The sequence below is a fragment of the Danio rerio genome, chromosome 19, assembly GCF_049306965.1.
Source record: "Danio rerio strain Tuebingen ecotype United States chromosome 19, GRCz12tu, whole genome shotgun sequence".
NCBI lineage: Eukaryota > Metazoa > Chordata > Actinopteri > Cypriniformes > Danionidae > Danio > Danio rerio.
Window position 1 is genome coordinate 32,894,413 of NC_133194.1, and position 26,820 is coordinate 32,921,232.

The 26,820-nt window shown below is 35.6% G+C and overlaps 2 protein-coding genes across 8 annotated transcripts; one reads left to right on the forward strand and one right to left on the reverse strand.

Annotated features, from left to right (window-relative positions):
• Window positions 1–46: 46 nt before the first annotated feature.
• Window positions 47–5,803, forward strand: mrps18b (mitochondrial ribosomal protein S18B). The gene is made up of 7 exons (NM_001017759.2): window positions 47–130; window positions 258–405; window positions 2,476–2,573; window positions 2,659–2,727; window positions 3,154–3,220; window positions 3,307–3,366; window positions 5,230–5,803. Exons 1-7 carry the CDS (start codon window positions 50–52, stop codon window positions 5,433–5,435), a joined length of 729 nt encoding a protein of 242 aa, NP_001017759.1. The 5' UTR covers window positions 47–49; the 3' UTR covers window positions 5,436–5,803.
• Window positions 5,800–24,560, reverse strand: abcf1 (ATP-binding cassette, sub-family F (GCN20), member 1). Of its 7 annotated transcripts, none has more exon segments than NM_213186.1 (27): window positions 5,800–6,572; window positions 8,329–8,401; window positions 9,593–9,657; window positions 9,746–9,914; window positions 10,024–10,056; window positions 11,628–11,698; window positions 11,813–11,887; window positions 13,254–13,425; window positions 13,522–13,634; window positions 13,723–13,847; window positions 15,346–15,429; window positions 16,338–16,486; window positions 16,578–16,717; window positions 17,876–17,961; window positions 18,107–18,207; window positions 18,286–18,408; window positions 19,191–19,292; window positions 19,379–19,459; window positions 19,583–19,651; window positions 19,910–20,017; window positions 20,286–20,345; window positions 22,418–22,534; window positions 22,678–22,712; window positions 22,804–22,936; window positions 23,059–23,133; window positions 23,442–23,491; window positions 24,360–24,539. In NM_213186.1, coding segments are annotated over 27 exon segments (2,634 nt in total). In that variant the 5' UTR covers window positions 24,418–24,539; the 3' UTR covers window positions 5,800–6,405.
• Between the last annotated feature and the right edge of the window lie 2,260 nt (window positions 24,561–26,820).

The following is a 26,820-nucleotide window of genomic DNA, read 5'->3' on the forward strand; positions in this document are numbered from 1 at the left end:
CACAGTACACTTTAACCGTTACAACTTCCGTGTTTCCTGCAAAGACAAAATGGCAGCCTCCTTACAACGCATTGGGATAGTTGCTTGCCGCACATTTCCCGTTAATTTACAACGACATCTTCAAGCACAGGTTTGTTGATTATAAATTAACATTTTAACTGATGTTTTTGATATAACGTGTGGTTATATAAATGTCGTGTTTACAGCGAAGTGATCACGTGAAGAGGACGAATCACGTTCTTTATTTTGCATTGCAGAGAATTCGTGATGTAAGAATAACGTCCATTGTCGCTCCGGTGCATCGTGTCAATTATTGTGCATCATCTTCATCTGCTGATAACACCAATTCAGCGGAGACGCTATCTAGATATGCAGACACACCATGGGAGTACTTAAAAAGTGAAGGTAAATATGACTATTAAAGTATATAGTTAACATCAGTGTTGGGGAATGTTATATTTAAAAGTGGTGCATCATTGAGTTACTCCCAAGAAGTAACGTTAACTAGTTGCGTTACTTTGTTACTTTTATGGTAAGAAGTCCAACTCCCTCTCAAGAAATGCGTAGTGGTGGAAAGAGTACTGATAAATCATCAGTAAAAGTACCATTACTTGCCCAAAAATGTAGTGCAAGTAGAGTAAAAGTATCTGTTGTGAATATTACTCAAAGTATGAGCAAAAAGTAGACCCTTTAAAAGTACTAAAGATTAGCAAGTAGTGAGCATTATGCTGTGAAAGGCTGATGCGTTTATATGCAAGTTGTGCAGGGATATGTAAACGTAACATTAGTGCATTTAGTTAGTGTTGACAAATTCAGTCATTATACAGTTGGCATCACTCTTCTCATCAGTGACTTGCATCTAAGCCACAAGTGTTAAACTCAGTTCCAAAAGGGCCGCAGCTCTGCACAGTTTAGTTCCAACCCTAATTAAACACACCTGATCAAACTAATTGAGTCCTTCAGGCTTGTTTGAAACCTACAGGTAAGTGTGTTGGAGCAGGGTTGGAACTAAACTGTGCAGGGCTTCGGCCCTCCAGGAATTGAGTTTGACACCCCTGATCTAAACAGTCTCTTGGTCGTCCATCTTCTTGGACACTGTTAATGCTTCCAAGCAGTTTGTTACATTTATAAAGCATGTCTTTAGGTTTAGGATGATATAAGTTTGTTTCTATGTGCGATTTGGTTGGACCAGAATCACAGGACTGATTATTCTACTTTAGCCAATGCCCATAGACAAAACAAGTAGAGACTGCAGGTTGAAGGAAAGAAGTGGAGTAAAAGAACTTTACGGCACTAAAAATGTACTCGAGGAAAAGTAAAAATTCACATTTTAAAACAACTTACTAAATTTCAATTCTTGAGAAAAGACTGCTCCATTTCAGTAATTTGAGTATTTATAATTTGTTACTTTACATCACTGGTAATGCGTCACATTACTTTTGCGTTACTTTTTTTATTACCTGGCTCAGGCTTAACCTCTTTCAGAACTTTTTTTTTCTTTTTTAAATAGAGGAGTTCTGCAATTATTTATGCACTGTACAACCCACATTTACCTTTAAAAAAAACACAAATAAAAAATTTTAGGATGTTATTTGAGAAGTTCCTGACCCCTGAGCTATGAGCTATACATGCCGTATATACAGATTATTAAAAGTTTAAAGCAATGTGTTTGCTGCTTTTGTACCATTTGTCTTAAGTAAAATCACTGTCCATTGAGACTATAATCCCCTTTTCCTTTTGTTTAAATGAAAAAATGCATTCAAAATAATGAACACATTCTCTCATTGACTGCTTGATACATTGTGACTAATTTTAATTCACTTATTTTTTAAAAGCTATGTAAAGAAACTTGAAATAATGTGTTAATTCGTTTATGATTTAGAATTAGTTTTTTTATGATTTGTTGAATGAATTAAGTTGTTTGGGGACTTTAATTATGACGTAAAAATTGCGGAGCCTACTTGATATATTGCGTGTAGTAATGATTGAAAACAAAGTATGGAACGCTAGGCGAAACACAGTAAAAGTGGCACAGGTATACGGTTACTTCACGGATTCCTCCTTCATGAGTTATAGCTCCTGGTTTGAGGGAAAAATAAGGTAATTTGGTTTATTTGTTTAAGATTAATGTTTAATTGTTGATGTTGGCTTAGTGTTTTAATTTTCGGGATTTATTTGTTTTGTTTATTTTCTCTCTAGTTCATGATGAAAAAATACATACTAATTCTATGGAATGTGATTAATAAATGAATCGTGAACAATTAGTGAAGGACGCTACAAGCTAATTAATTGAAACTAAAAAGTAAATCTAGTTAAATTTTCGAAAAAGTAACGTTACTTTACTCGTTACTTAGAAAAGTAATATTATTGTGTTGTTGCAATGCTTTACCCCCAACACTGGTCAACATATATAATAGCATATAATATAATAACGTATACCAGCATATAATAACTTTAAGTTTTTGTTTTTTTAAGAATACATTGAACGCTATGGAACAAAGCCTGTGTGGACAAACTACAGGAGGAATCATAAAGGTGGGATCCCACCTCAAAAGACAAGAAAAACCTGTATTGTGAGTACACATTTATTTATTTATTTTTGTATTATTACCAGCACAGTCAGTAAAGTATGAATTAATGATTTGTGTTTTGTCACAGAGAGGAGATAAGAAATGTGCGAACCCGTGTCCCATCTGTCGTGATCCAAATATCATTATCCATTACAAGGTTGGTTTTTGAGACGCTTTTATAATCATTTTTATTCATATGTGTGTGTGTGTGTGTGTGTGTGTGTGTGTGTGTGTGTGTGTGTGTGTGTGTGTGTGTGTGTGTGTGTGTGTGTGTGTGTGTGTGTGTGTGTGTGTGTGTGTGTGTGTGTGTGTGTGTGTGTGTGTGTGAATACAACACTTAAAAGCAGGCATATAATGGTTTCAGAATTTCTTATGATATCAATATGAATATTAATTAAACCTTCTATAATAGGATTTTAAATACTTAAATGATACATAATTATTCACAGTATTATGGATGCTTATTGTCGCATGCCTTTATATACATGTATGTGTGTGTGTGTGTATACATATACACATGTGTGTATATATATATATAAAGCTTAGTGGCATTTATTATAATTTTACAATATTTGTTCTGCAGAATGTGAACTTGTTGCAGCAGTTCTTTTGTCCTGAAACTGGAGTGGTACATGATCCCACAGTAACCGGTAACAGATTTATCAGTACATTCCAATGGAAATTTTTTTTTTATCTGATCTGATCACCACTTTTGATTTCATTTATTTTTCTGTAGGTGTGTGCATGAAGCAACAGAAACTACTTAGCAAGGCTATTGAAACTGCTAAAGATTTTGGTAAGTTGGTGTTTTTGCAATTTTAATTAGCGCCTTATAAAGGGTGTGTTCATACTTGGCAGGTTTTGATTGGATTAGAAGGGTTCTGGTGTAATTGCTCTTAGTATGGTTCATTTGACTGAACATTGTCAGAACTGCTTTTCTTTTAAAGCAGATTTTAATATACATATGTCAGCGTTTGATTATAGATTTCTCTGTGCTGCATTGACATTTTCACTAGACATGGGCCAGTATTCACCTTATTCTTCGCGTATGAGCTGGTGCAGCCATTGAATACTTTTGGCTCGAGACTTCCTGTCTCATTTACTTCCATTCATTTTTAGACATTAAAAACTGCTCGTTCTGCTGCTTGATGTTGCAAACTGACATTTTCCTATTATATTATTTTGCTTTGTCTTTATAGTCATGCAAACACTTGTTTGTAGAGCAAGTAGTTTGATCGTTTTCTGCAGTTTTATTATTCCTAGTCATTTCTCCCATAGGCAACTGAATTGGGAAGTTCTAAAACAATCGCAAAACCATGCACACTTCCGCATTGAAGAATAAAGTCAATAAGATTTTGATGGTATAATAACCTTGGATAAAAATATCACAGTTTCATGGTATTGTGATTACCTTTTAAATGTATTCTTTTTAAATGTCTGGGTAAAAAACTACAACTTTTTTCTCTTTGAACACAATATATTTTATTTTGAGAAACATTTAAAATTTATGGAGCAGTAAACATGTCAGGCTAAATAATTTAAATTAATCATTGACTTCTGTCTTCATTAGTTTCAAAAACACTGATTTCTTTACAATTTAAAACGGCATCTTTGGACATTTTTTCTGTTCGAGATACTGTTGTCCTAAAAAGCAACAACAAAAAAACATAAACAAAAAAAAATTCACATACATTAGGAACGGTATAGCAGAACATTTTTTTGTGTATTTAAAAACATTGACTTTTTCAAACCGCGGTATACAATGACTGTTATCGTCCCATGCCTAATCTTCAGACATCTTATAAGCTCTTATTTGTTTTTATACAATCACATGCACACATCATTGTTGGATGTTCAGGAAGATCTGTTGCAAAATATAAACTCTAGAAGTATTTCAGTTTTTAGTTGTTTTTATTACATCCTTAGGTTCAGTGTTAAGTAATAGTGTGAAATTTAAGCAACCCAGGGCTTAATATAGCATTTTTTTTGTCTGGACCAAACCAACCAAAAACTCTTAAGTGTGTTTTTTTTTATTTAACCTAATTAAGTGTTTCATGTTCATGTCAAACTAATTAGATCTCAAACCAGCTAAAATTGCAATCGGTTTGGGCATTTTTATTTTATTCTATTTTTATTGAAGCCAGCTTGTCAGACCTCTACATAAAACACTTAGCAGATAGTGGCAGAAGTGTGATGTTATGAGAGGAAACAAGAAAGTGTTACGCAGGTATCCATGATAAACAATGAAAAAAAAAATCCTGACAATGGCTTTGAGACATGTCAGAAAAGTGGTTGAGAAACCGCTAATTGGGATGAAAATGCAACACTGTTTTTGTGTTTAATAGATTAGGCTACTTATCAAAACATTGCCTGGCGTTATACACAAATGAAGATCTGCAGCGAGGACATGTTTTAACATCTATATTTTAGTGTCACAAGCAACATCACAAACTTGAGCATTTAATTTTATGGTTGCATCTTGAGACATCATGTCCTGTTATTATTGAAAATTGACTGATTGATATCCACTTGTTTGGTGCCACAGAGTATATTTTATTCAAAAAAACCTGCCAAGTGTTAACACACCATTAATCCCTTTTAAAAAGTTGGTGGACATGCTCGAGGGATATAATCTCATACATTTTTTCTCTCTCAAAAGGTTTACTTCGTGCCCAGTTTGCACATGTGGATTTCACTAAAGAAGACTATTCAAACACTCATGGTGCTGTAACCACAACTCCTCCTCCATTTCCCCTCAGCTCTGGAGAACTGTGGTATTCTTGGTATGGTAGTATAAAACCAGACGAGCGAGAACTGGCAAGAGTGAAGCGGATCTACAAAGACTACCTTAAACCTGAAGTCTGAATCTTGCTTTAACAGACCTTAGTCAGATGAGATGGAGTCCTGAAATTTGTGTACACATTTACTGTGGTGATTGGTCACATCTCACTTTTAAAATAGTTGATGTTTAGTCAGCTGAACAGCAGCAGTCCATTAAACACATTACTATAATTAGTCAAAAAATATTCCAATTATCAATAAAATACAGCTTTATCCAGAGTAAATTCTTTAAGCAAAGCAAATTTGGAATTTTCATCCGCCTTGTTTCTCTGCCAGCACTTAAAACGACCACAAGAAAATAGACATTTGCTTTTGACATGGTTACATTTGTTCCTACCAAGACAAGCATAATATATGAAGCATAAAATGAAATAAAACTCTGAAAATCTTGACTTTATTGCAAAAATCATTTATTTGCTTTTTCAAATCATTTAAATTTCGGTTTCTATCCAAACCCAATGAGTCAACAGCCCTGCTTATTTCATAATTCTAGACAGATGCATCACTGTATGAACACAGGTGAGGGTGAAACAGTTTGAGGCTGGTTCAGTATGTCAGCACAATGATAATATAATGATGTGAACGCAAGAGCCAATACTATGAAGTGGCATTAATAGTAAATAGCATTAGCAGTCAGACACCGTTATCACACGGCACACTTCTAGTCCTCTCTGTTCACATTTGATAAATTCCCACTGTGGCGATCAGTTACAAAGCAGGTTTAATAGCATTGCATCAGAAAGATGAACAGAGCTGGTGATTACATGACCTGAATGTAAGATTAACACAAGAATGCCAGACATCATGACTAAAGAACAAGCCCTGCATGTGAAAATACTGATCTGGCGTCAGCTTTCACTCGTCCTGCAGCTGTAGGGTTTGTATGTTTGCATGCAGGTACTTTTTGGTTCTATTGAGAAGTAGCAATGTAGACGCAGCAAAAAGCCCTTCAGTGATGTAGTTTGACACTCCTGTAATAAACACCGGCCGTGCTTCACTCTTTAGGCTTGTTGACCAGGGTCTCACCAAGGGCCTCCAGCACTTCTCTCTTGTAGTCTTCAAAGTCTCCGTCGATCTGGTTGATTGACTGGTCCTCCACCACCCACAGCTGGCACTGGGTCTCTGTGATCAGCCTGGCATCATGGCTCACAATTATCACAGCTAGAAATGGGTAAAGATGAATATTAGTTGCCATGATTTTGCCTATATATCTTTGTACATATGTAATGCTACATTGAGACTACATAATGTTTTATTGTTAGGATAATCTTGTCCTGTTGTGGATAAGACCACAGGATGCTTACCGATCAAACATTGTTAACCATTACAAAAGATGTGTGTGATGCCATTGAACTAGACAATCAAAACAAAACCTCCACAGTGGACACACCATTGTAATTCCACATAGCAGCGCCTCTCTTTTGTTTTGCCATGTTTGAAAGAGCATCTGTGGACCTCTTGGTCAACATCACACAATTTTTGAGGACCAAAAACATGCTAATCTTTTTGTTGGTTACATGCAAAGCTAATGGAATAATTTAGAAACCACTTGTGCATTCCCTTTGTACTCTAATTTATACACCAAACAACACAACAGGATACCTATGTTTAACTTTGGCTTAAAACCGAAGATGCTTTATAATGATTTTTGAAAGGGCACCTATTATACTCCTTTTACAAGATTTAAGATAAGCCTTTGGTGTCTCCAGAATGTGTCTGTAAAGTTTCAGCTCAAAATACCCATTCGATTATTCATTAAAGTCTCCAGAATTTGCTCATTTTAGTGTTCGAGTACAGTGTAGCTGTTTTTGTAGCCTGTGGCTTTAAATGAAAATGAGCTGCTTCTCCCTGCCCACTGTTCCCAAATGTGTGTCTGCTTCTCGTCATGCGTCAGATGAACAGCACAGAGACAGACTCGGATGAAGCTGAAATATAGCTCATAAGTAAAAAATACCAAGTTAGTTTATTTGATGTATTTGTGGTGGAGTTTATTCAAGCCTTTCTGAAATGATGAGTCTCACACAAATGTCATTTGCAGTACAAACACATATGCTTGTTTACTGACACCATGTGGCCATGGTGATTAGATTGGTTAAGAATTACAGTACATAGCGATTTTACTGTCTTTATAACAAACAAGCTGTTTTAAAAACTTGGAACAAATATTTTAATCTCAGTTTATTTGCAAAATAAATGTTCTGTGGATGTGTATATATATTATTTTTTAGAAACATGGCGCCTGTCAATCAATTTGGTGAGCCAGAAAAAAAACGCACTAATCGGTCACATTGCGGTGGGCCTCAAAATCACTGGGATTTGGGTCATATTTCAAGTCAGGAATTTTTAAACAAGAGAATTCTTAGGTTAACATCAACCCAATATGACAGTGGAGACACTATACCTACACACAGTTCTGTCTTAACAGCTTCTAAAAGTTGATTTTCATCATAGCTGCCCTTTTAATATTTGTTTAAATTAAAGTAATTGACTTTTAAATAAAGTTTATTTATACAGATTAAAAAGCCAATAAAATAACTACATTAGTAAAAAATAACTAGAGTAAAAGTTAGACCATTTTAAAATTTTAGTCGAAAGGCATAGAATTTCAAAATTGTCAAAATTTGTAGAAAATATAGCATTAAAATTGTTCTCAAATACATACTGAGTACCTCCAGAGAAATTGACAGAAAGAAATCCTTTAATCAATCAATCTACTGAATTTATAAAATGTATATTTTTTTCTTCAAATCATTGTTTATAATATTTTAATATACATAATAGCTGGTTGGTTTAATCCAATAATTTATAAAAATTCCTGTGAAAATTAGACTTATTTAAAATAATAAAATGCTGAAAATGCAGACACACACTAATGCACTCAATATCATTTGTGATCAATAATATTAAGACAACATACCTCCTTTATATTCATTGATGGCTTCTGACAACGCATCAATTGACTCAATGTCCAAGTTATTTGTGGGCTCATCCTGTACATCAACATGAAGAAATATGAAGAACATGTTAAACCACTCAACTTAGTTATCTTCATTCCTCATCTTTAATAGGACATTAATGACTAGTGATGGGTATCGTTAAGGTTTTAACGATATTACTACTTTTGTCAATACCATTTATCGTTTCATACTTTTTGTAGTGTTTTTTTAAATAAAAATTAAAACTTTATTTTATTATTATGTTTTTAATGTGAAATAAAACAAAAGCAATAATTTTTAAAAAATTAAATATTTTTTCCATGTAAAAGAATGTAGAGAAAAATCAACATGTTTGACTTTTCTGGCAGAAGTCGGGATCTTTCTTGGTTTCTTGTGCTCCATGCAGTTGAAAATACCCTGTTTGAGTTTCAAAATGCAGTTAAATGAGATAAAGGTTATAATTTTTCATTAACACATTCACGTTAACAGTGTTTTTTTATACAGTTTGAGCATCCTGCAATGTAAAAATAAGCTGTTTTTTATCATTTCTTAACAAGCATAGTTTATTATTAGGCTATTCATATGTACATATTTGTAAAAACAGCTGATGTAAAAGCCTTTTTAATGTTTAAGATTTCTTTAGGCTACTGCTGAACAAAATACTGTTTTCATTGAAACCGAATGTGTGTGCTTATTTAACTATTAATATACTAATTAAGGGGATTGGCTGCTGGCATAACGATGTGGATGATGTAACATTACCGTTAGTAACTAGGGAGTCAAAAACTTGATTTGTCTTTCAGCAGTTAATGCACTTTGGAAAGATACTTTCACTTGCAACGGGCATTGACGCTGTCCACTTGGGAAACACAACCCGTTTGGCTCACTCCACAAGCTTACAAGCCGTGTGTGCATGCTAGTCTGTGTCACAAGCTGTGTGTATGCGCTTAGTGCGAGCCTCCACTGAGTGCGTGCACAGCCGAGAATTGGGAGGGCTTTAATATTGACACGCTCGCTGGAAACACAAGCATTTCTCATTTGAGATTGACAACTGTACAGATGAATATCAAATGTCGTATATTTAAAAAGTTTGGTCAGTTAAGTTATGCTACTGGAGGTAATGTTTATTCAGCAACAATTCTCCAGTACCGATAGCAGAAGCTTATCGATACTTACAATGTAGCACCGATACTGATAAAGTACAGAGTTTCGGTACCCATCACTATTTATGACATTATTACTTACCAAGATAAGGACGTCAGGCTGCCGACAAGAGAGTTCAGAAAATACCACTCTGGCTTTCTGTCCACCTAAAAAACATCAGGACAAATCAGAAAAAAACATATACGAGGAACAGACGAGTATAATCTAGCATGAATGCAGTTCTTTAGTGCTCACCAGACAGTTTGGAAATCTGGATGGTGTGTGCATGGCTCTCCAACCCAAAGCGACCCAGACACTTCCTGGAATCCTGGTACTGGAGGTTGAAGTTCCTCTGCAGGTATTCTGTGGCGGCCTCATCCATGTTCAACTGATCGGCATACTGTTGGTTGAAGAAACCTACTTTCTACAGGCACACAAAGAACAACAAACCAATGAACCAAAAGGCAACAAAAAAAAATCACATAATAAAATGTGGTGACAATAAGTCGAGTGATTTTATACATCTGGCTTACCAATCGATGGTTCTTCCTCATCTCTCCTTTTGTCTAAAATAAAGAAAAGCTAAATTATTACAAAGAAAGGAACAAATTATGGATTTATATGAATTGAAGACACTCAATGAAATGTAATTTGGTATATGGTAACAATAGTTTTTTCATTAATTTTCTTTTCGGCTTAGTCCTTTTATTAATCAGGGGTTGCCACAGCAGAATGATCTGCCAACTTATCCAGCATGTGTTTTACACAGCGGATGCCCTTCCAGCTGCAACCCATCACTGGGAAACACCCATACACTATCATTCACACACATACACTATGGCCAATTTAGCCTCCTCAATTCACCTAAACCGCATGTCTTTGGACTGTGGGGGAAAACGGAGCACAATAGTTTATATACCATAAAATGTTGTCAGGTTCTATTTCAAAGTGCAGTCCAAAAATCCAACAATAATAAAAACATGCCATTTAACTCTTATTGGTGTATTTTTCAAATTAATTACCCTTTCATTGTTTTTATGGCTGTTTTTGCCCCCATTGATTTCTAATATAAGAACATTTTTGACTGCAAGGCCATGACACCATATAATCATTCTTGAACATAATAAAAGGGTGTATTTTTGAGTTTTTGAAAAACTCCAAAGCATTTTCCTAAAATGTGTCAAAATGAGGATTGTCACCAAAAATCATTCAGTTTGCTGAAACAGAGAAAGTTGTGCCCAATTTAAGACTCAAAAATCACTCCAGAGTGGATTAAAATCTCGCCAACAGTAGGGCTGTGCGATAAATCAAAACGAATCGCAATTTGAAACTTTATCAAAGAAAAACAGCACGTCAAAAGACTTTTAAAGCAGCTTACCGATTCAAATGCTTCTTATTGAATATTACGTCATTCAATGTGACTATACACATGACTGTATGGGGAGCTTACTACCTACTAACTACGGCAACCACAAACTAGCTAGAAGTTACAAAGCCTCTAGTGTAGACTTTACCTTCAAGTTTAAGAAAGCACATACAAACAGCTGGTGCAACCCTGGCCAGGAGATAACTAATGCCATAACGCACTACCTCGTTAAAGACAGTGCCTTTTAATGCAGTGACCAAAGAGGCATTTAAAAAAACTATATATACCTTTGCCATTTTGGAGTACCACAGCTGTACGTTTAACACCATGATATTTTGTGTAGCATCTGTGATGAATATTTTGTTTTAGACAATATAAGCTACTGAAAGGCTCTTTTCAGCAATGTTAGCTTGCTGAGAATTCTGTGTTTTTATTATTATTATTTTTTGGCTTGTATAGTAAGCAACACTCCCTAATTTGAGTTCAACTTGTTTATAGAAAGGTAAGGTCATTTTATTTGTGCTTTCTGTTTGCTCTAGAGCAAAATGAGTGTTTAATTTCTGAATATTTAAAAACAAATTGTATTAAATTTAATATCTTTTTAGTTCCTTTTTTACTAACACTCACTGCATTTTAGCAGTAAGAAGCTATGACAGAATGTACAATTGATGAGACACTAAATTGTGAAGTTTCCTCTTTAACCCAAATAGGTTTCTCAAAGTTTGATTTATTTTATGTACATTCTCATTCATAAATACACCTGGTACTTACAGGATTTAATTTCCCAGTCAAAAGCAGAAGCAGTGTACTCTTCCCGACTCCATTGGGCCCAACAATACAAACTGAAACAGAGAAAATATTCTCTAGCTCATTTCAGAAAACATAGTATTTTTTAACAATAATTTCCATCATAATTAATTAGCTAATTATAATTTCTGAAGACATGTTCGACTTACTTCTAGACTCCATGTCAATTCCAAAGTCCACATTTTTAAAGAGAGGCTTCTGGCCTTCATAACCGAAGTCAACACCTGGGAGTCAAAGAGAAAAAACACCAAACTGCTCATCAGAACACAAAACATGCCCAGTATTTAGTGTCTGTGAGAAGAGCGTTGTTTGTTTTCCCAGTTATCAGCATAAATCGCAAATGAGATTTCATACAATAGTTCCAGTTAATACTGAGTTAGTTTCAATTTAGGCACAGTGTCATCTGTTTTTTTTCTACTAAAGTAGTTCCAAATAAAACAGAAACCAAACATTTTGCATTTGTGCATGTAAAAACAATGTTCAATTCCTGAATGAATCCATTTGCATCTCAATTTGAGCGTCACAAGGTGATTTAAGTGACTTTGAACGTGGCATGGTTGTTGGGGCCAGACTGGCTGGTCTGAGTATTTCAGAAACTGCTGATCTACATGGATTTTCATGCACAACCATCTCCAGGGTTTACAGAGAATGGTCCAAAAAAGAAAAAATATCCAGTAAGCGACAAGTTCTGTGGGCACAAATGCCTTGTTGATGACAGAGGTCAGAGAAAATTGGCAGACTGGTTCAAGCTAACAGAAAGGCAACAGTAACTCAAATAACCAGTTGTTACAACTGAGGTATGCAGAAGAGCATCTCTAAACGCACAACACGTCCAACCTCGAGGCAGATGAACTACAGCAGCAGAAGACCACACCGGGTGACACTCTTGTCAGCTAAGAACATGAAAAATTTGGACAACGGAAGATTGGAAAAATGTTGCCTGGTCTTATGATCTTGATTTCTGCAGCGACATTCAAATGGTAGGGTCAGAATTTGGATTCAACAATATGAAAGCATGGATCCATCCTGCCTTGTATCAACAGTTCAGGCTACTGGTGGAGGTGTAATGCTGAGGGGGATATTTTCTTGGCACCCTTTCAGTCCATTAGTACTAACTTGAGCATTGTGTCAACACCACAGCCTATTCAAATATTGTTGCTGACCATGTCCATCCCTTTATGACCACAGTGTACCCATCTTCTGATTGCTACTTCACGCAGGATAACACACCATGTCAAAAATTGCAAACCATCTCAGACTGGTTTCTTGAACATGACATGAATCTATGCTACAAAGGATTAAGGCAGTTCTGAAGGGAAAAGGGGGTCCAACCTGCTACTAGTACAGCGTACCTAATAAAGTGGCTGGTGAGTGTATATGACATTTTTAATAAAAACACCCCATTGTATTAGTCACTAACTTGTGCTTTCCATCTGAAAAACATTAAAATGTATACTAAGAAAAGCAGAAGGACCCACTTGAGGCTTAGCAAATACTGAATGAAGTCATTTTAGGGTGAACTATCTATTTAAAAAGACACTACAATGAGATAAATTGATAAAATACATGGAAAAATAGAAATGTACTGACTGTGCAGGCCAAGAATTGGCGGCGAGAGCGGCGGAGGATTGGGGAAGGTAAATTTGACAGTATATTCTTTGGGTCTCTTCAGCAACTCCGTGGCCTCATGACTCTCCTCCTCCTGGCTTTTCTTCTTCCCCTTCTGCTGTTTCCTTGTCAGAGCCTCTTTCGTCTGTTTCTCCTGAAATTTTTATGATGGAGGAGAATGAGCACCAGGGTTTTGGACATGATTTGTGCAGAAAGAAAGTCTATTGAAGAAACAAAGAGAGCAACTTACAGCTTGTTTGGTGGACTTTCCTCCAGCCTTCAGGTCTTTCAGCTTTTTCTCTTGTTTGTCGTACTGCTTTTGGAGTTCTTTCTGTTTTTGGATGTACATCTTCTTAAACGTCACTAGGAGAGAAGCAAAAGTAATAAATATTTGAACCAAAAAGAAGTGAAACTCTCTATAGCTTGTTTATTTTTTTCTCATGAAACTCACGGTAATTGCCCCTGTAGTAGTAGAGTTTCTGATTGTCCAAGTGAATGATATCTGTACAGACGTCATCTAAGAAACTCTGGTCGTGGGACACAATTAGGAGTGTTTTTTTCCAGCTTTGCAGATAGCTTAAAAAGAAAGTAAGTGATATATGACTTTGGTGCATAAAATAGTGCTTAATAGAACAAAGCAACCAAAGAGAAAGTTTGAGAGCAGTTAGAACATTAATGACATTAATCAAGACTGAAAAAACATAAAAGTAATAATAAAACACACATTACTAATCTAAAGAGTCAGTAAGATCTGTTTTTAAGGGTGCCTCATTTAGTTCCCTTGAATCCCAGCGGCAACCTCCCACTCTACCTTGTGAAGCAAATACATAAGTAACTGCAACTGCAATTTATTGAAATTCCGCTAGTCCTGGCTCCATAACAGAGCACATTTCTATTGAGCCCACTGTTAAAATGGCCAACTTTACAGCAAAAAAAAAAGTGTTTACAGCCTGGTACAAAGAACGATTTTGGTGCATATGGCTAATATTACCCTTCTTGACAACTGTGAGGGGGTGAATTTTTTTTTATAACTCATCCGTTTCGTTTATATTAAGTTAAATTAAGTCTGCATTATTAAGGAGGTGGCCACTTGAGTGGTAGCTAAGTCTCGCTGCCTCTTCACCTCTGCTGATTCTGGCTGATTATATATCACATTTTTGTTTTGTTTTATTTGGCTTTACACAGTAAGCTGCTTTTTGGAATTATTTCTTACAATTATCTGTGTGCTGTGTGCACTTAATTGTCCTGACAAACCATTCACGTGGCCTCCGTTTCCCAGGTGTGGGAAATTATATCCTTCTATACCATCTCTATAAATGTATTTGTTTTAGAACCGTTACAATTGAATTATTAATTGTTGTTTTACAGTGTCACAAAAATGATGCTATATCAATGTGCGTATCAACAGCTGTATCCTATCTAGACTTTACTGAGCATTTGGTCTGGTGTTAAGCAAAAATGCTACAATGTAATGAAAAGCGGCTGAAAATGCTACAATGTATCATTATCTTTAACTTGCTCTGACCAAAGGAAACATACCATAGACGAGAAAGCAAGTATACATTAAACTGATAAAAAGAAATAATAAAGACACATTTAATATTGCAACTACACTCTATTTCATGTAAATACTTAAGAACTTTCCAAATAAATTATTTCTGAAGTATCATGTGACACTGAAGGCTGGAGTAAGCACACTAAAATATTATAAATGTATAAGTATTTGAAATTAATAATATTTCACAATATGGCAATTGAACTGCATTGAAATAAAATGTATTAGAATAAAATTTAATTAAAATTTATTCTGTTTATTTAATATTATTTGAGAGCGATTGTTTCGATATAAAGATGCTGACATTTATTTTCACCATATTCTGATCATGTATCCTATTCCTATAACTGTAAAAGCTCTGAAACCTGAGCACCTTTACTAATACAATCACTTTGTAAATCCCACTTAATGTAATCAAACACATCACTGATGAGATCTTTTAAAAGGGGTCTTTGTGTAATCTGCATGAAACAAACACATCAAGTAGATGGATTTCTTTCACTTAGAGCAAGTAATTACTTGTTAAGCCAGATGACAGCGTTCAGGTCCAGGTGGTTAGTGGGCTCGTCCAGCATGAGCAGAGTGGGCTCCATAAACAGCGCTCTGGAAATAAAATAGATCTGAATTATTGTGACAACACAAGTGCAGGTTTTCATTTATATTTCTAAAATGAATTGTTACAAATTCTAAGGCTTGAGGCAAATGATGAATTAGGTAATAATATATGCTACATTTTTCCCTGATTTCATTTAAAAAATAAATGTATTAAAGTTTTGATAAAAAAAATGTAACAATTAAAGGGGCAGTTAATCCAAAAATTTTTACTTGTCATAATTTACTCACATTTTGTTTCAAATCTGAGTTTCCGTCTTCAGTGGAACACAAATGATGATATTTTGAAATATGTTGCAAACCTGTAACCACTGACTACAGATAATATTTGTTTTTACTACTAAGGAAAAGTCAATGGTTACAAGTTTTCAGCTTTCTTCAAAATACCTTCTTTTGTGTTCAACCGGAGAAAGAGACACAGAGATTTGAAACTACTTGAAGGAGAGTAAAAAGTGAATACATTTAAATTTTGGGTGAACTATCCCTTTAAACATACTAATGATAGGGGGAAATATGTGATGTTATTTTTTTGGTTAAAAGAAAATCTAGTCACTTTGTTTTGCCTTGCCTCTAACAGTTACAGTGCAAATATACAGTTGTGTTCTTGCGTAATTTTACACATTGTTCTTCAACACAAAGTGTTGAAAAGTTTGTACAATACTTGCATTCATAAACTCATAAACAATACATAGTTATTTGTTTTATTTTTACACCATGATAACTTCATGTGTGCTGAACCATTTTTAGTCATGGATTAGTTTTAATTAATCAATCTTTATAATATATATTTATCTATCTGTCTATCTATTTTCAACTAGTCAGATGTTCAGGAGAAAAAAAATACAATATTTTATTTTTAGCCATATCATCCAACCCTAGTTTTCCCTCACTGTACCCACCTAGCCAGTGACACTCTCATCCTCCAACCACCAGAGAACTTCTTGGTGGGTCTGTTCTGCATCTCTGGAGTGAAAGAAAGACCAGCCAAGATCCTACGAGCTTTAGCCTCAGCTGCTGCGGCTCCAATCGCCCTCAACTCCTCATATACCTGAGAGCGACAGACACAGACACACCATTATCCTTCGCAACTCCATGGATCAGCACGTTCGCATGCCCTCAGTGAGCTCCTTTTATCTGACCTTGTCAAGTCTCTCCGACACGCTGTCGTCTCCTTTCTCCAAGCGGCTCTGGAGCTGCCGTTCCTCCTCCAGGAGCTTCAGTCTGCGCGTGTCGGCCTTCAGCACTGCCTGAACTGCAGGAGTGTCGTCCGCCACCACCTCTGAAAAACCGCAAAGACAAAATAAGGGTTGGGAAACAACTGGTTTCACACTAGTAATACTGCAACATTGCATCCAAAAAAGACTGATTAAGAAGAAAAGATTAAAAGAATTAGCAATAGGCTATAGCAGGTTTATTATAATGAGTAGCGGTGCAACTAATTACAAATCTCACGGTTCAGATCACACTACAGTTTTTGAGTCATGTCATTTGCTCTCCATTTATATAAAAATATTACTGAAAAAAACTATGGTTTTACCAAACAGAATTTAGAACCTGTAATTTAAATAAAAATTAAAAATTAAGAAAGAACCAGCTTAAAAAAAGGAAAATATATTTAATACAAAAAATGATCTTTGCTACTGTTGCTGGTATTGCTAAATATAGAAATCTAGCATCTTGTACAACATAACATATATTTATTTTCAATTGATGATCCAACAATTTCCACATAAAACTTCATGTTTCATTATAGGTGTATCATTTTTGAAAACCTATTCAGTAACATTATTTCGATGGTTGTTTGTCGCTACCTATTGGTTACACAATGTAATTGCTACAACATTCGCCAGCGTCAAGTTCCATTAAACAACGATTTTAATCTTTACCATAAACATTAAGTGTTTATATAAACTGTGATCTGTTACATCCCTAATAATGAGCTAAACCTAAAATCTTTAAAACATTTTTGATTCTTCAAATAATGTTACCATAAAGAAACCTGTCATAAATACATGAATGAAGTTCAAACTGCTATAAGCAGCATAAAAAGCAGCGAGGATCAGACTAATACTTTTTTTAAGATACATTTTGGCATATTTAGTCTTTGAGAGCTCTTAAACTAGTTTGACAACAATCTGTTTTGATTTTTGCGTATTTCTTTTTGTTTTTGGGTTTAATTTTTCTTCAAATGTCATTTTGGGAGTTTAAATTTTCTTCAAATTAATTTCAAACAGTTCAAATGATTTGTAAACTAAGTATGACATAAATAGCAACATAGTTAAAAAAAAAAAACTAAAGACAAAACAAAAAGTGCAAAAAAAAAAAACTAAACTAAAAGTAAATTTTTAAAATACTATGATTTTTTTTAAATACTATTAAAGGAATTCACACAATAAACACCATATTTATATCTTTATGACAGAATGCTATACTGTACCTTGCTCACAAAGAAGGACATCAATATTGGGAGGAATGCTAAGAGCTCTGTTAGCAATGTGCTTCAGTAAAGTGGTTTTCCCTTTCCTGATTCAAATTCAAAAGTGAAGAGAGATTCACAACAAGGACATAACAATTACAATAACTATAACATTAAATACATCAATAGCTTCTACTCCAATGAAAAGTAAGATCTGGCTTATTACATATAAAACTAAATCCATAAACTCACCCATTTGGCCCAACCAGACCGTATCGTCTTCCAGCAACAATCAGAAGGTCTGCATTAACAAACAGCTCTTTACCGTGAGCAGAAATGCTGAATCTTTCCAACTGCAAACCACAGAACAGAAATTAGTAAACAGCAATTAGTGTTTTCAAAAGGCCAAGAGAAATTATTCCAGATCAAACCTTGATGTCTGAAGCATTCTCCAGCATGGCCTGTCGAGAGGACAGCTCAGCCTGAGAAACAGAGAAATCTCCTTCTATAGCATTCTGAGCACGAACGCTCGCCACCTGACGCTCATACTCCATCTGCACAACACACAAGGAAGAGATAATTGTCAGTGCTGTTACTGTTTTTACTAAACTATTCAATATTTCGTTTACTGAAATAAAAGCTGGAATGAAGGAAAATAATTATTATACAAAAACATTTAGGTTGACAAATTTGGGAAATTGACCTTAACTGAAATGTTAACTTGAGTACTGAAAAACTAAAATAAAATTTAATTTAAAAAACTGTCAAAATAAAAGTGAAAACTATAAAAGCTTTAAAATATGATAGGTATGCGCTGCAAAAAATCTGGGCAAAAATAAAATAAAAATGCTCTATAATAATTAATTATTTTGTTCGACATTTTTAATTTAAAACCATAAAAAAATTCAATAATTACTACATAGAAATGTCTTGTCAGCGTGTTATTTAAGCGGACTTTGTTTTTCAAGAGAACATGCAATTAATGCATAGATAAGTATGGCTTCATAAATAGAATATACATAAACATTCTGCAGCTCTTGTGGTTTGGTTGACGCTACAACAAACCTGCCTTTGCATGGCCTAATGAAACTAATGTATTTCATAGAGCAGTGCTTTCCGTGCCCGGACGGAAAGACACTTAATTCTGTACAATGACTACAGCTGGAGAAATTGAAACCAGCACGCTGAACATTGCAGCACAGAATATTTTTTTTACCTCGTATTTTTAGCTGTTTTTCACTTTCTGCCTTTTTTCATCTAACAATGTTTAGCAGTCAAAAATTTGGTGCATCCCAAAATATGAATACATGCTAAAAAATATACAAATGCTTCTTACTATTTTCTTTTTTTTCTTCTTCTCTTTTTTACTCATGTTAGCAAAGGGGTCATCATCTTGTTTCTCCTTGGCTTCCTGAGCTGCAATCGCATCCTCTGCGCTCTATGGAACAAAAACAAGGACAACGAATTGAAAACAATTGTTAATAATAAATGTTGTGAATACAAAACAGGAGAATATTGAAGTACCATCATTATGTCATTGTCATCACTCTTTTCTTCCTCCTCTTCATCATCATCACTCGGAGGAGGACGAGCAGGTTTCCCTTTCTGAAATCGAACATCAAAAAGATTCAGCACTCGTTACGCTTGTGTCGTTAAATACATACTTACATAATTATTTCTTTGCTAAATAACACTGTTAATTAAAAACTACTATAAGCTTAATCTGACCTTGGGTGGTTCCTTCTTGCCCTTTTTCTGGGACTTCTCTTGTTCTTTCTCTTCAATATCATCTTCCTCCTGTTAACATTACAGGGATAGTTGTGTTTAATACAAAAAAAGATATTTTGAAAATTGCCAGTAGCTTCCATTCACTTCAACAGTATTTTTCTTTCCTACTATGGAAGTTGTTGGATGTCAGCAACCAGCATTCTTCAAAATAAATTATGAGTTATTTTTCATTTTTGGGTGAACTATCCCTTTAGGAGTCCTTTAGGCTGCATTCACACACAAACGCCTCTTTGAAACCAATCAATCATCAAAACAAGAGTCACTAACCTTAGATGGTTTAGCAGCTGCAGCAGCTTTCTTGCCCTTTTTCCCTCCTTTCTTTTCATTTTCATCTTTTTTCTCTGCACCTTCATCTTGCTCGTCCTCTGAGGCCTCCTGAATTTGAGAGTCAAACAAGTCAAACCAAACATCCTACAGGTAATGTGAGATTAGAGTGCATTCACCATATCACCATACCAGATATTGTTAGTAAAGCAGACTGGAATGGAAAGGGGTTAGTTCAGTACCCACGATGTGTGGCGCACTGCTGTCATGTAGCAATAAAGAAAAACGAAAGCCACAGTATAGAAGAACAAAAGACGTGAATTCTGAAAGAGGAAAAAAGTGGATAAAAAAAGCATAAAGAACGATCCCTTTCACCCACCTTTATTGGCTTAGGTTTAGGCTTATCTTTTTTCTTTCCCTTGGCTACCTTCTCAACTTCCTAAATCACACACATACATGTACAGACACAAGCACACATACTTATAAATGTAGAAATATTTCATACGCAGCCCAATATATTCTTCCCTGTAGTTTCAATCACCAACATTGTGACCCCAAGTAATCTTGATTACTGGAATGATGTGAAGTCATGCAGACTTAGGGTTGTCGCGATACCATTAATTCATCTTACTATTCTATACCAGCTAAAGTATCACGATACCAAGTAGTATTGCCATAGTGTAATTCATAATTCAAATTATAAAGAAAATTGTCAGAAATACTATATTGTACATCTTATAATAGGTCTTGAATTTAATTTATAATTCCCTTATTATTGAAAAAAAGGTATGATTTGCACCCCATTTCACCTAAAATTTATTCATTATTTTAATTTTGTAAATAACTGACAAACAAAAATACATTGTAAAGATACAGTTTATACCAAACAAATTGGTTACAAAAATAGCATTTTTCCAACCAAATTAGGCTATATGAAATGGTCAAAAATTGATTTAATGTTTCCTGTTGCTATTTCAGGTTTCACTTCAAGTCGTTTTTTTTAACATTGTCATGGTTCTAGTAGATACTAAATCCTATTGAGAGGAACAGAAATAGATTCAGATGTGCGTTTAAAACATCAGAAAACTTGCAACCTTAAAGGGATCCACAGACTATTAAAATAAAATGGTCTATTATTGCACAAAAGTGTCAACATTTTAGTGGTTTAACCACATCTAATATATCTATTGTAAATGGACAATTAATGACGATACTACTGTTCACAAACTACAGTGGCAACGCCAGTATTTTGGAGCCATAGTATTGCGATACTACCATAGTACCGGTAAACTGTGCAACCCTAATGCAGACTAGTTAATGATGAAAAATAAAAACTGATGACATGAATGTTATTAGTCACATGATTCAGTTAAAAACATTTTAGTTTCCGGCACTGGAAACACTTGCACTGATCTGGAAAAGAAATGAATGAAAGTACAACAGAATGAATTCCACTGGAACTTTCATGAAGTCAGATGAATAAAACATGCTAGCGAGAGTCAGGAAAAAGAGGTATGTAATGAATGTGTACTATGGTTATTAACACATTAATGAATGTTAACCAGTGGGACCTTACTTTTAAAGGTGCAATAGGTGAATGTCATCAGGAACTGTTTTGCTATGATGGTTGAAAGTCTCTTCACATCCAGATAACCATTAATAAATTAAGTGGTCCAAATGTTTTATATGCATTTTAAAACTCTGTGGAAGGTGTAGGACCAAGAAAAGTTTGTCCAATCAAAATGTTTGGTCCGAACATTATGTTAGGCTGTTCAACCAGTCTGTCAAAATATGCAATTGCACACTATACACACCATGTTTGAGCATAAAGGATTACATCGACACATTCACAGATACAGTTCAGACGGAGAATGGCAGGCAAACATCAACAACCAACTAGGGCTGCACAATATATCGTTTCAGCATCATTATCGCCATGTGATAATTTGCAATAGTGAAATTGCAGGATTTGCAATGGGTCCATATTAAAATTCATCATTTGCATGTGTAATTAACTTCATTAACAATTAATTTGCTTGAATTATTTCATTTTTTTTTATTATTTAATTAATGCAGACAGTTTTTTTCCAATATCGTCCAGCCCTACAACTACCATATTTTTTGGTATTTTAATTATTAACTGTAACATTAAGTTTTTTTTTTCTCTAGTTTATGTTACGTGATGTATTGTGGTAATGTTGTCTAGTGACCGTTTATGCGTTTAGGTTAACGTTAGCCTTTATTCTAGATCTCCTATTGCACCTTAAAATATTCCCAAACTTATTTATATAGGTCTTTACATTTTAATCCCCCCTCCCAAAAACAGCAATAAAACAAGGATATGGATTTGAATTTTGTGATGTTCACACTGACTTTAATGCTTACAAATACATTTGTACTATATAAGATGCTATATAAATAAATTCAATTGACATAACTCACCGTTTATAAACCTTAGGTACATGCATACTTAACTTCAATAAAAACCAACGTAAAAACAAATCACATTACCTTAGAGCTCTTCTTGCTTCTGGGTTTGTCATCATCATCATCATTATCATCACCACCAGCTTCATCATCTTCATCATCACTCTGCCCCTGGCTCAGTGCAGCAAATATATTGCCACCCTGAAAGTCAGAGAGACCATAAATTAAAAAACTGATCAGCGTTGCAGCATTGAACATATAGAAATTGATGATTTGGTTCAACTAGATTGTCATATGTGTTATATAAATAGTATTAAAACCTAATATATTTAAAAACAACTAACTTTGTTTCTCTTTCCTCCTTTGGCTGGAACAACAACTGCAAAATTTTAAAAAGAAAACTTGATAAATGTTTATGTTAAATGTGTGATGCTGTAAGTAAAATAAACTAAATCATTTTCTAAAATTACCTTCTTCTTCCTCCTCCTCATCACTAGCCTGGACTGACAGTTTCTTGAGACGCTGCATGACCTCTGAATCTTCATCATCATCTTCATCGTCTCCTGGTTTTCCTTTCCGCCTGTCTTTCTTCTTCTTCTGAGGCTAATGTGAAAGCAATCAAAAAACACACTTGATAAATATATGTGTGTGTGTGTGTGTGTGTTATATTTTGATTGTTAGAATGTGTTTATAAAATAAACGATGAACACATTTAAATAACACACCTGCTTTCCTTGCACCTCTTTCACTGGTGGCTGTTCTTTTTCTGGTTTATTCTCTGATGCCAGCTCCTCAAAAAACTGCAAGGTTTGAAATTTAAATGATAAAATTTAGCTATGAAAATAAAATACCCAATATATACACAGCAAAATGGATGTCTTGTCTTTAATCTTATTGGATTTATAAGTAATTTTCAAAGATCATACATATGAAATCAATCAATCTAGATAGATAGATAGATAGATAGATAGATAGATAGATAGATAGATAGATAGATAGATAGATAGATGACAAAACTGTACTTACTTTTTACATTTAAATGCACCTAAATAAATTTATTCTTCAATGTTTTCAATATAATATTTCAAACAAACCAATAAATACTTACACTCTTCTTGTCTTTCTTATCCTTCTTGCCTTTTTTGACATGTTTGTCTACTAAACAAAAACAAATCATCGTGTAAGCACTTCAGACAACATAAAACCATCCACAAACAGACAAAGCAGACAGGAATGAACATACAAAATGTACACTAACCAAGCTTAACAATGCCACAGAGAGAATAACTTGTATAAGGTTAAACACAACTGCTACCTACCTAGTGAGCTCCCAAACTAGACAACTTTTTGGACCACAAAAGAACACTCAACAACACTCTTTAACATCTCAGCTCACAGTTAGGTGAAATTCGTTTAATATTCACACATTCAGACTTTCTCCTTAAAAATACATTTTCAGAAAATAATTGTAAATAGTGAAATCATATTAGAAGCAGATGACTATCAAAGCACAACACTGTTTATAGTCAATTAAATAGTGCTAATGTTGTGTTGAAGTCATTCTTACGTGTATTATGCAGGAATATTGAAAAATACTATGGTAAACAATATAGGGAGCATGTCACAAGATGTTACTGAATGAGTGTGCGAATATTAAACCAACTTTACCTCAATTCAGCTCATTTGGGGCTTCATTAACAATCGTTTTAGCATTCAAAGTGGACGCGGAGTTGTATAAAAAGTCAAATATGGACTTAAATGATATCAGGCTGACAAAATGATGCAATGACAGTGAAACATCAAACCATGAATGCGCCATCAATCCACGTCTGTTGTAAGCTAACGGGCTAAGCAAAATAATATTATGGCACAATGTAATCAAACACAATAAGGTTAAATCTACTCTGTATAGTAAAGAAAATAGAAGTTAACAACACGGGTGTAACTAATTCAAGATAGTTGTCATATTCATGTCGCGATGAAAAGACTAAGTTATGGGGTAACGTTCACAGATAAACATATTTACCTGTTTGTGGTTCATCATCACCCTCCCACTCAGCCTTTTCTTTTGACTTCTTAGGCATCTTTCTTTTAACCTTTTCTTTTGCTAAGAATGAAAAGCCAATGTGTTAAAGGAGACTGCGGGATGTTTTACAGCTGACAATGAACACGAGCACACTGGAGCTCAGTTCACAGCACATGCGGCCTGTCCGCGCCGCGCTCTACTGCCACGGACAGGCAAACGCCGGGAGCTCGGTTAGTGACAGCGCCACAACCTCTCGCAGGCCGCCAAAGGTATTGCACTGGCGTTTCCTGAAATGATTGATTTCAAAGAAAAAGCTGTGGCCGTAGGTTTGTGTTGTTAACAGTTCAGTTTACTCTAGAAAACCTATTATTTAAACAAAGAAAGGTATGATAATATAAAATGTAATTATAATATAATTATAAACAAATATAAATATAAAATAATTTATAATTCGTTAAAATTACAAAATATAATATTAGTTCTCAGTGTATAGTAGTTAAGTAAAGTTTACCTATTGCAAGCATCTAATAATAACCAAACGCTAAAAAATTATATTAACAGTATATTGTATATGATAATAATTAAACAAATTATAGTATAACAACAGTAAATTATCCAGTTTAACTAAACTAATTATAACCAAAACATAAATCAGTGTGTCCAAGATACATCATCTATGCACTGGGACGCATCGTCAATGATGTATCATGGGGTCACTGATTGTCTCGGATCTTTCAACATCAGACACCCTTGCCTAGGTGACCCAGCTGAGGTTGATCAGACCCCAGCTTGCATCCCGGTATACATTACCCACAGATCAGCCCTCATTATCCATAGCCCTCTAGTGGCTTCCATCTTCTGCAGCTTCACAAACGGACTTAGGCCGTACTCACACTAGGTACAGTTGCCTTGAACCGGGCCAAAGCACGCTTGTCCCCTCTCCCGTCTCCCCCAACGGCCCGCACTCACACCACAATCGGGCCTGGGCACGCTTACATCATCGATGCTGCGCTGTTCAGTGAGAAGCGCTGTCACTCAGCAGCACAGTAAAGATTTCTCTACTTATATCGTTTCAGTCAGTTTGATATGCAGTGACATGCAGTCAAATATTTCGCCAAACAGTCCTTAGGGATGCGGGGACACGCAGTCAGATATTTCGCCGAACAGATCCGCCACTTTTGGAGTTTGTGTTTTTAGTAAAGTACGGCAGTTTGCGTTCACTAAACAGTAAGAATGATAAATAAATCCATGTGAAACAGTCGCTTGAAAGTCACGTCTCGCTTTCAGTTTCGGGCTTTAGCGCGTTTTGCACTCACACTACAAATGTACCGCGCCAAAGCCCAAGTGAACCCCGCTCAGGTCCACCTCTTCCAACCGGGCCAGGGCCGGCCAAGTGAACCGTGCTTGAGCCCGATTCAGCGCACTTATACTTCTCAAACGATCCGGGAAACGGGCCTGGGCATGGTACGGATGGCATAGTGTGGCCCTCTTCTTAGCTGCTACTGCTAGGCCTAGTTGGTTGAAGACTTTACGCAGTGAACGTCCTGCAAACCTTCTAAAGCCCACCGATCTTGTCCTTTGCAATTGGCAGAGTTTTGGGGCAAGATGGTACCTACCAGAGATGATGGCATTGCATAGGCTGTCTGCCACTGCCTTCAGTACTTGGTCATGCCACCAATGGTAGCACCCTTCTGCCAGGGCCTTTGGACAGCTGCTCAGTAGGTGTTGTAATGATCCCCTACCCGAGCATAACTGGCATGCTGGAGTCTCAATCTTGCCCCACACGTGAAGGTTGGCTGGACTTGGTAGTGTATCGTACACAGCCTGGATGAGGAATCGGATGTGCTGGAAGTCTGTGTTATGTTTTTCCAGGTGATCTTACATTGTAGGCTACCCTCCTACTTTGTCCATGCTCCCTGCTTCCTCAGACCCACTTTCCTCCTCACTCGCTCTTCCTCCATGCCAGCTTGAACTTCTTCCTGGATTCCTGGGTCTTTGGGAAAAATCCCAAGTCAGCTCTCCCTGAAGCCAGTGTGCCAACCAACTCCCTCTGCCTGAGGCGTGACTCCGCCACCTCCACTCCAATGAACCGCCAACCTATCCAGCATATGTTTTACATAGCGTATGCCCTTCCAGCTGCAACCCAGTACTGGGAAACACCCATACACATGCATTCACACACATACACTATGGCCAATTTAGCTTATTCACCTATACCGCATGGCTTTAGACTGTAAGAACGCGAACATGGGGAGAACATGCAAACTCCACACAGAAATGCCAACTGACACCGCTGGGACTCAAACCAGCAACCTTCTTGATGTGAGGTGACAGTGCTAATCACTGAGCCACCGTGTCGCACTCCATTATAATATAATACAGGATGATACGATATGATATAATATGATGGAATATAATATAATATAATACATATTAAGTATATATTAAGTGTCTTTGTTAA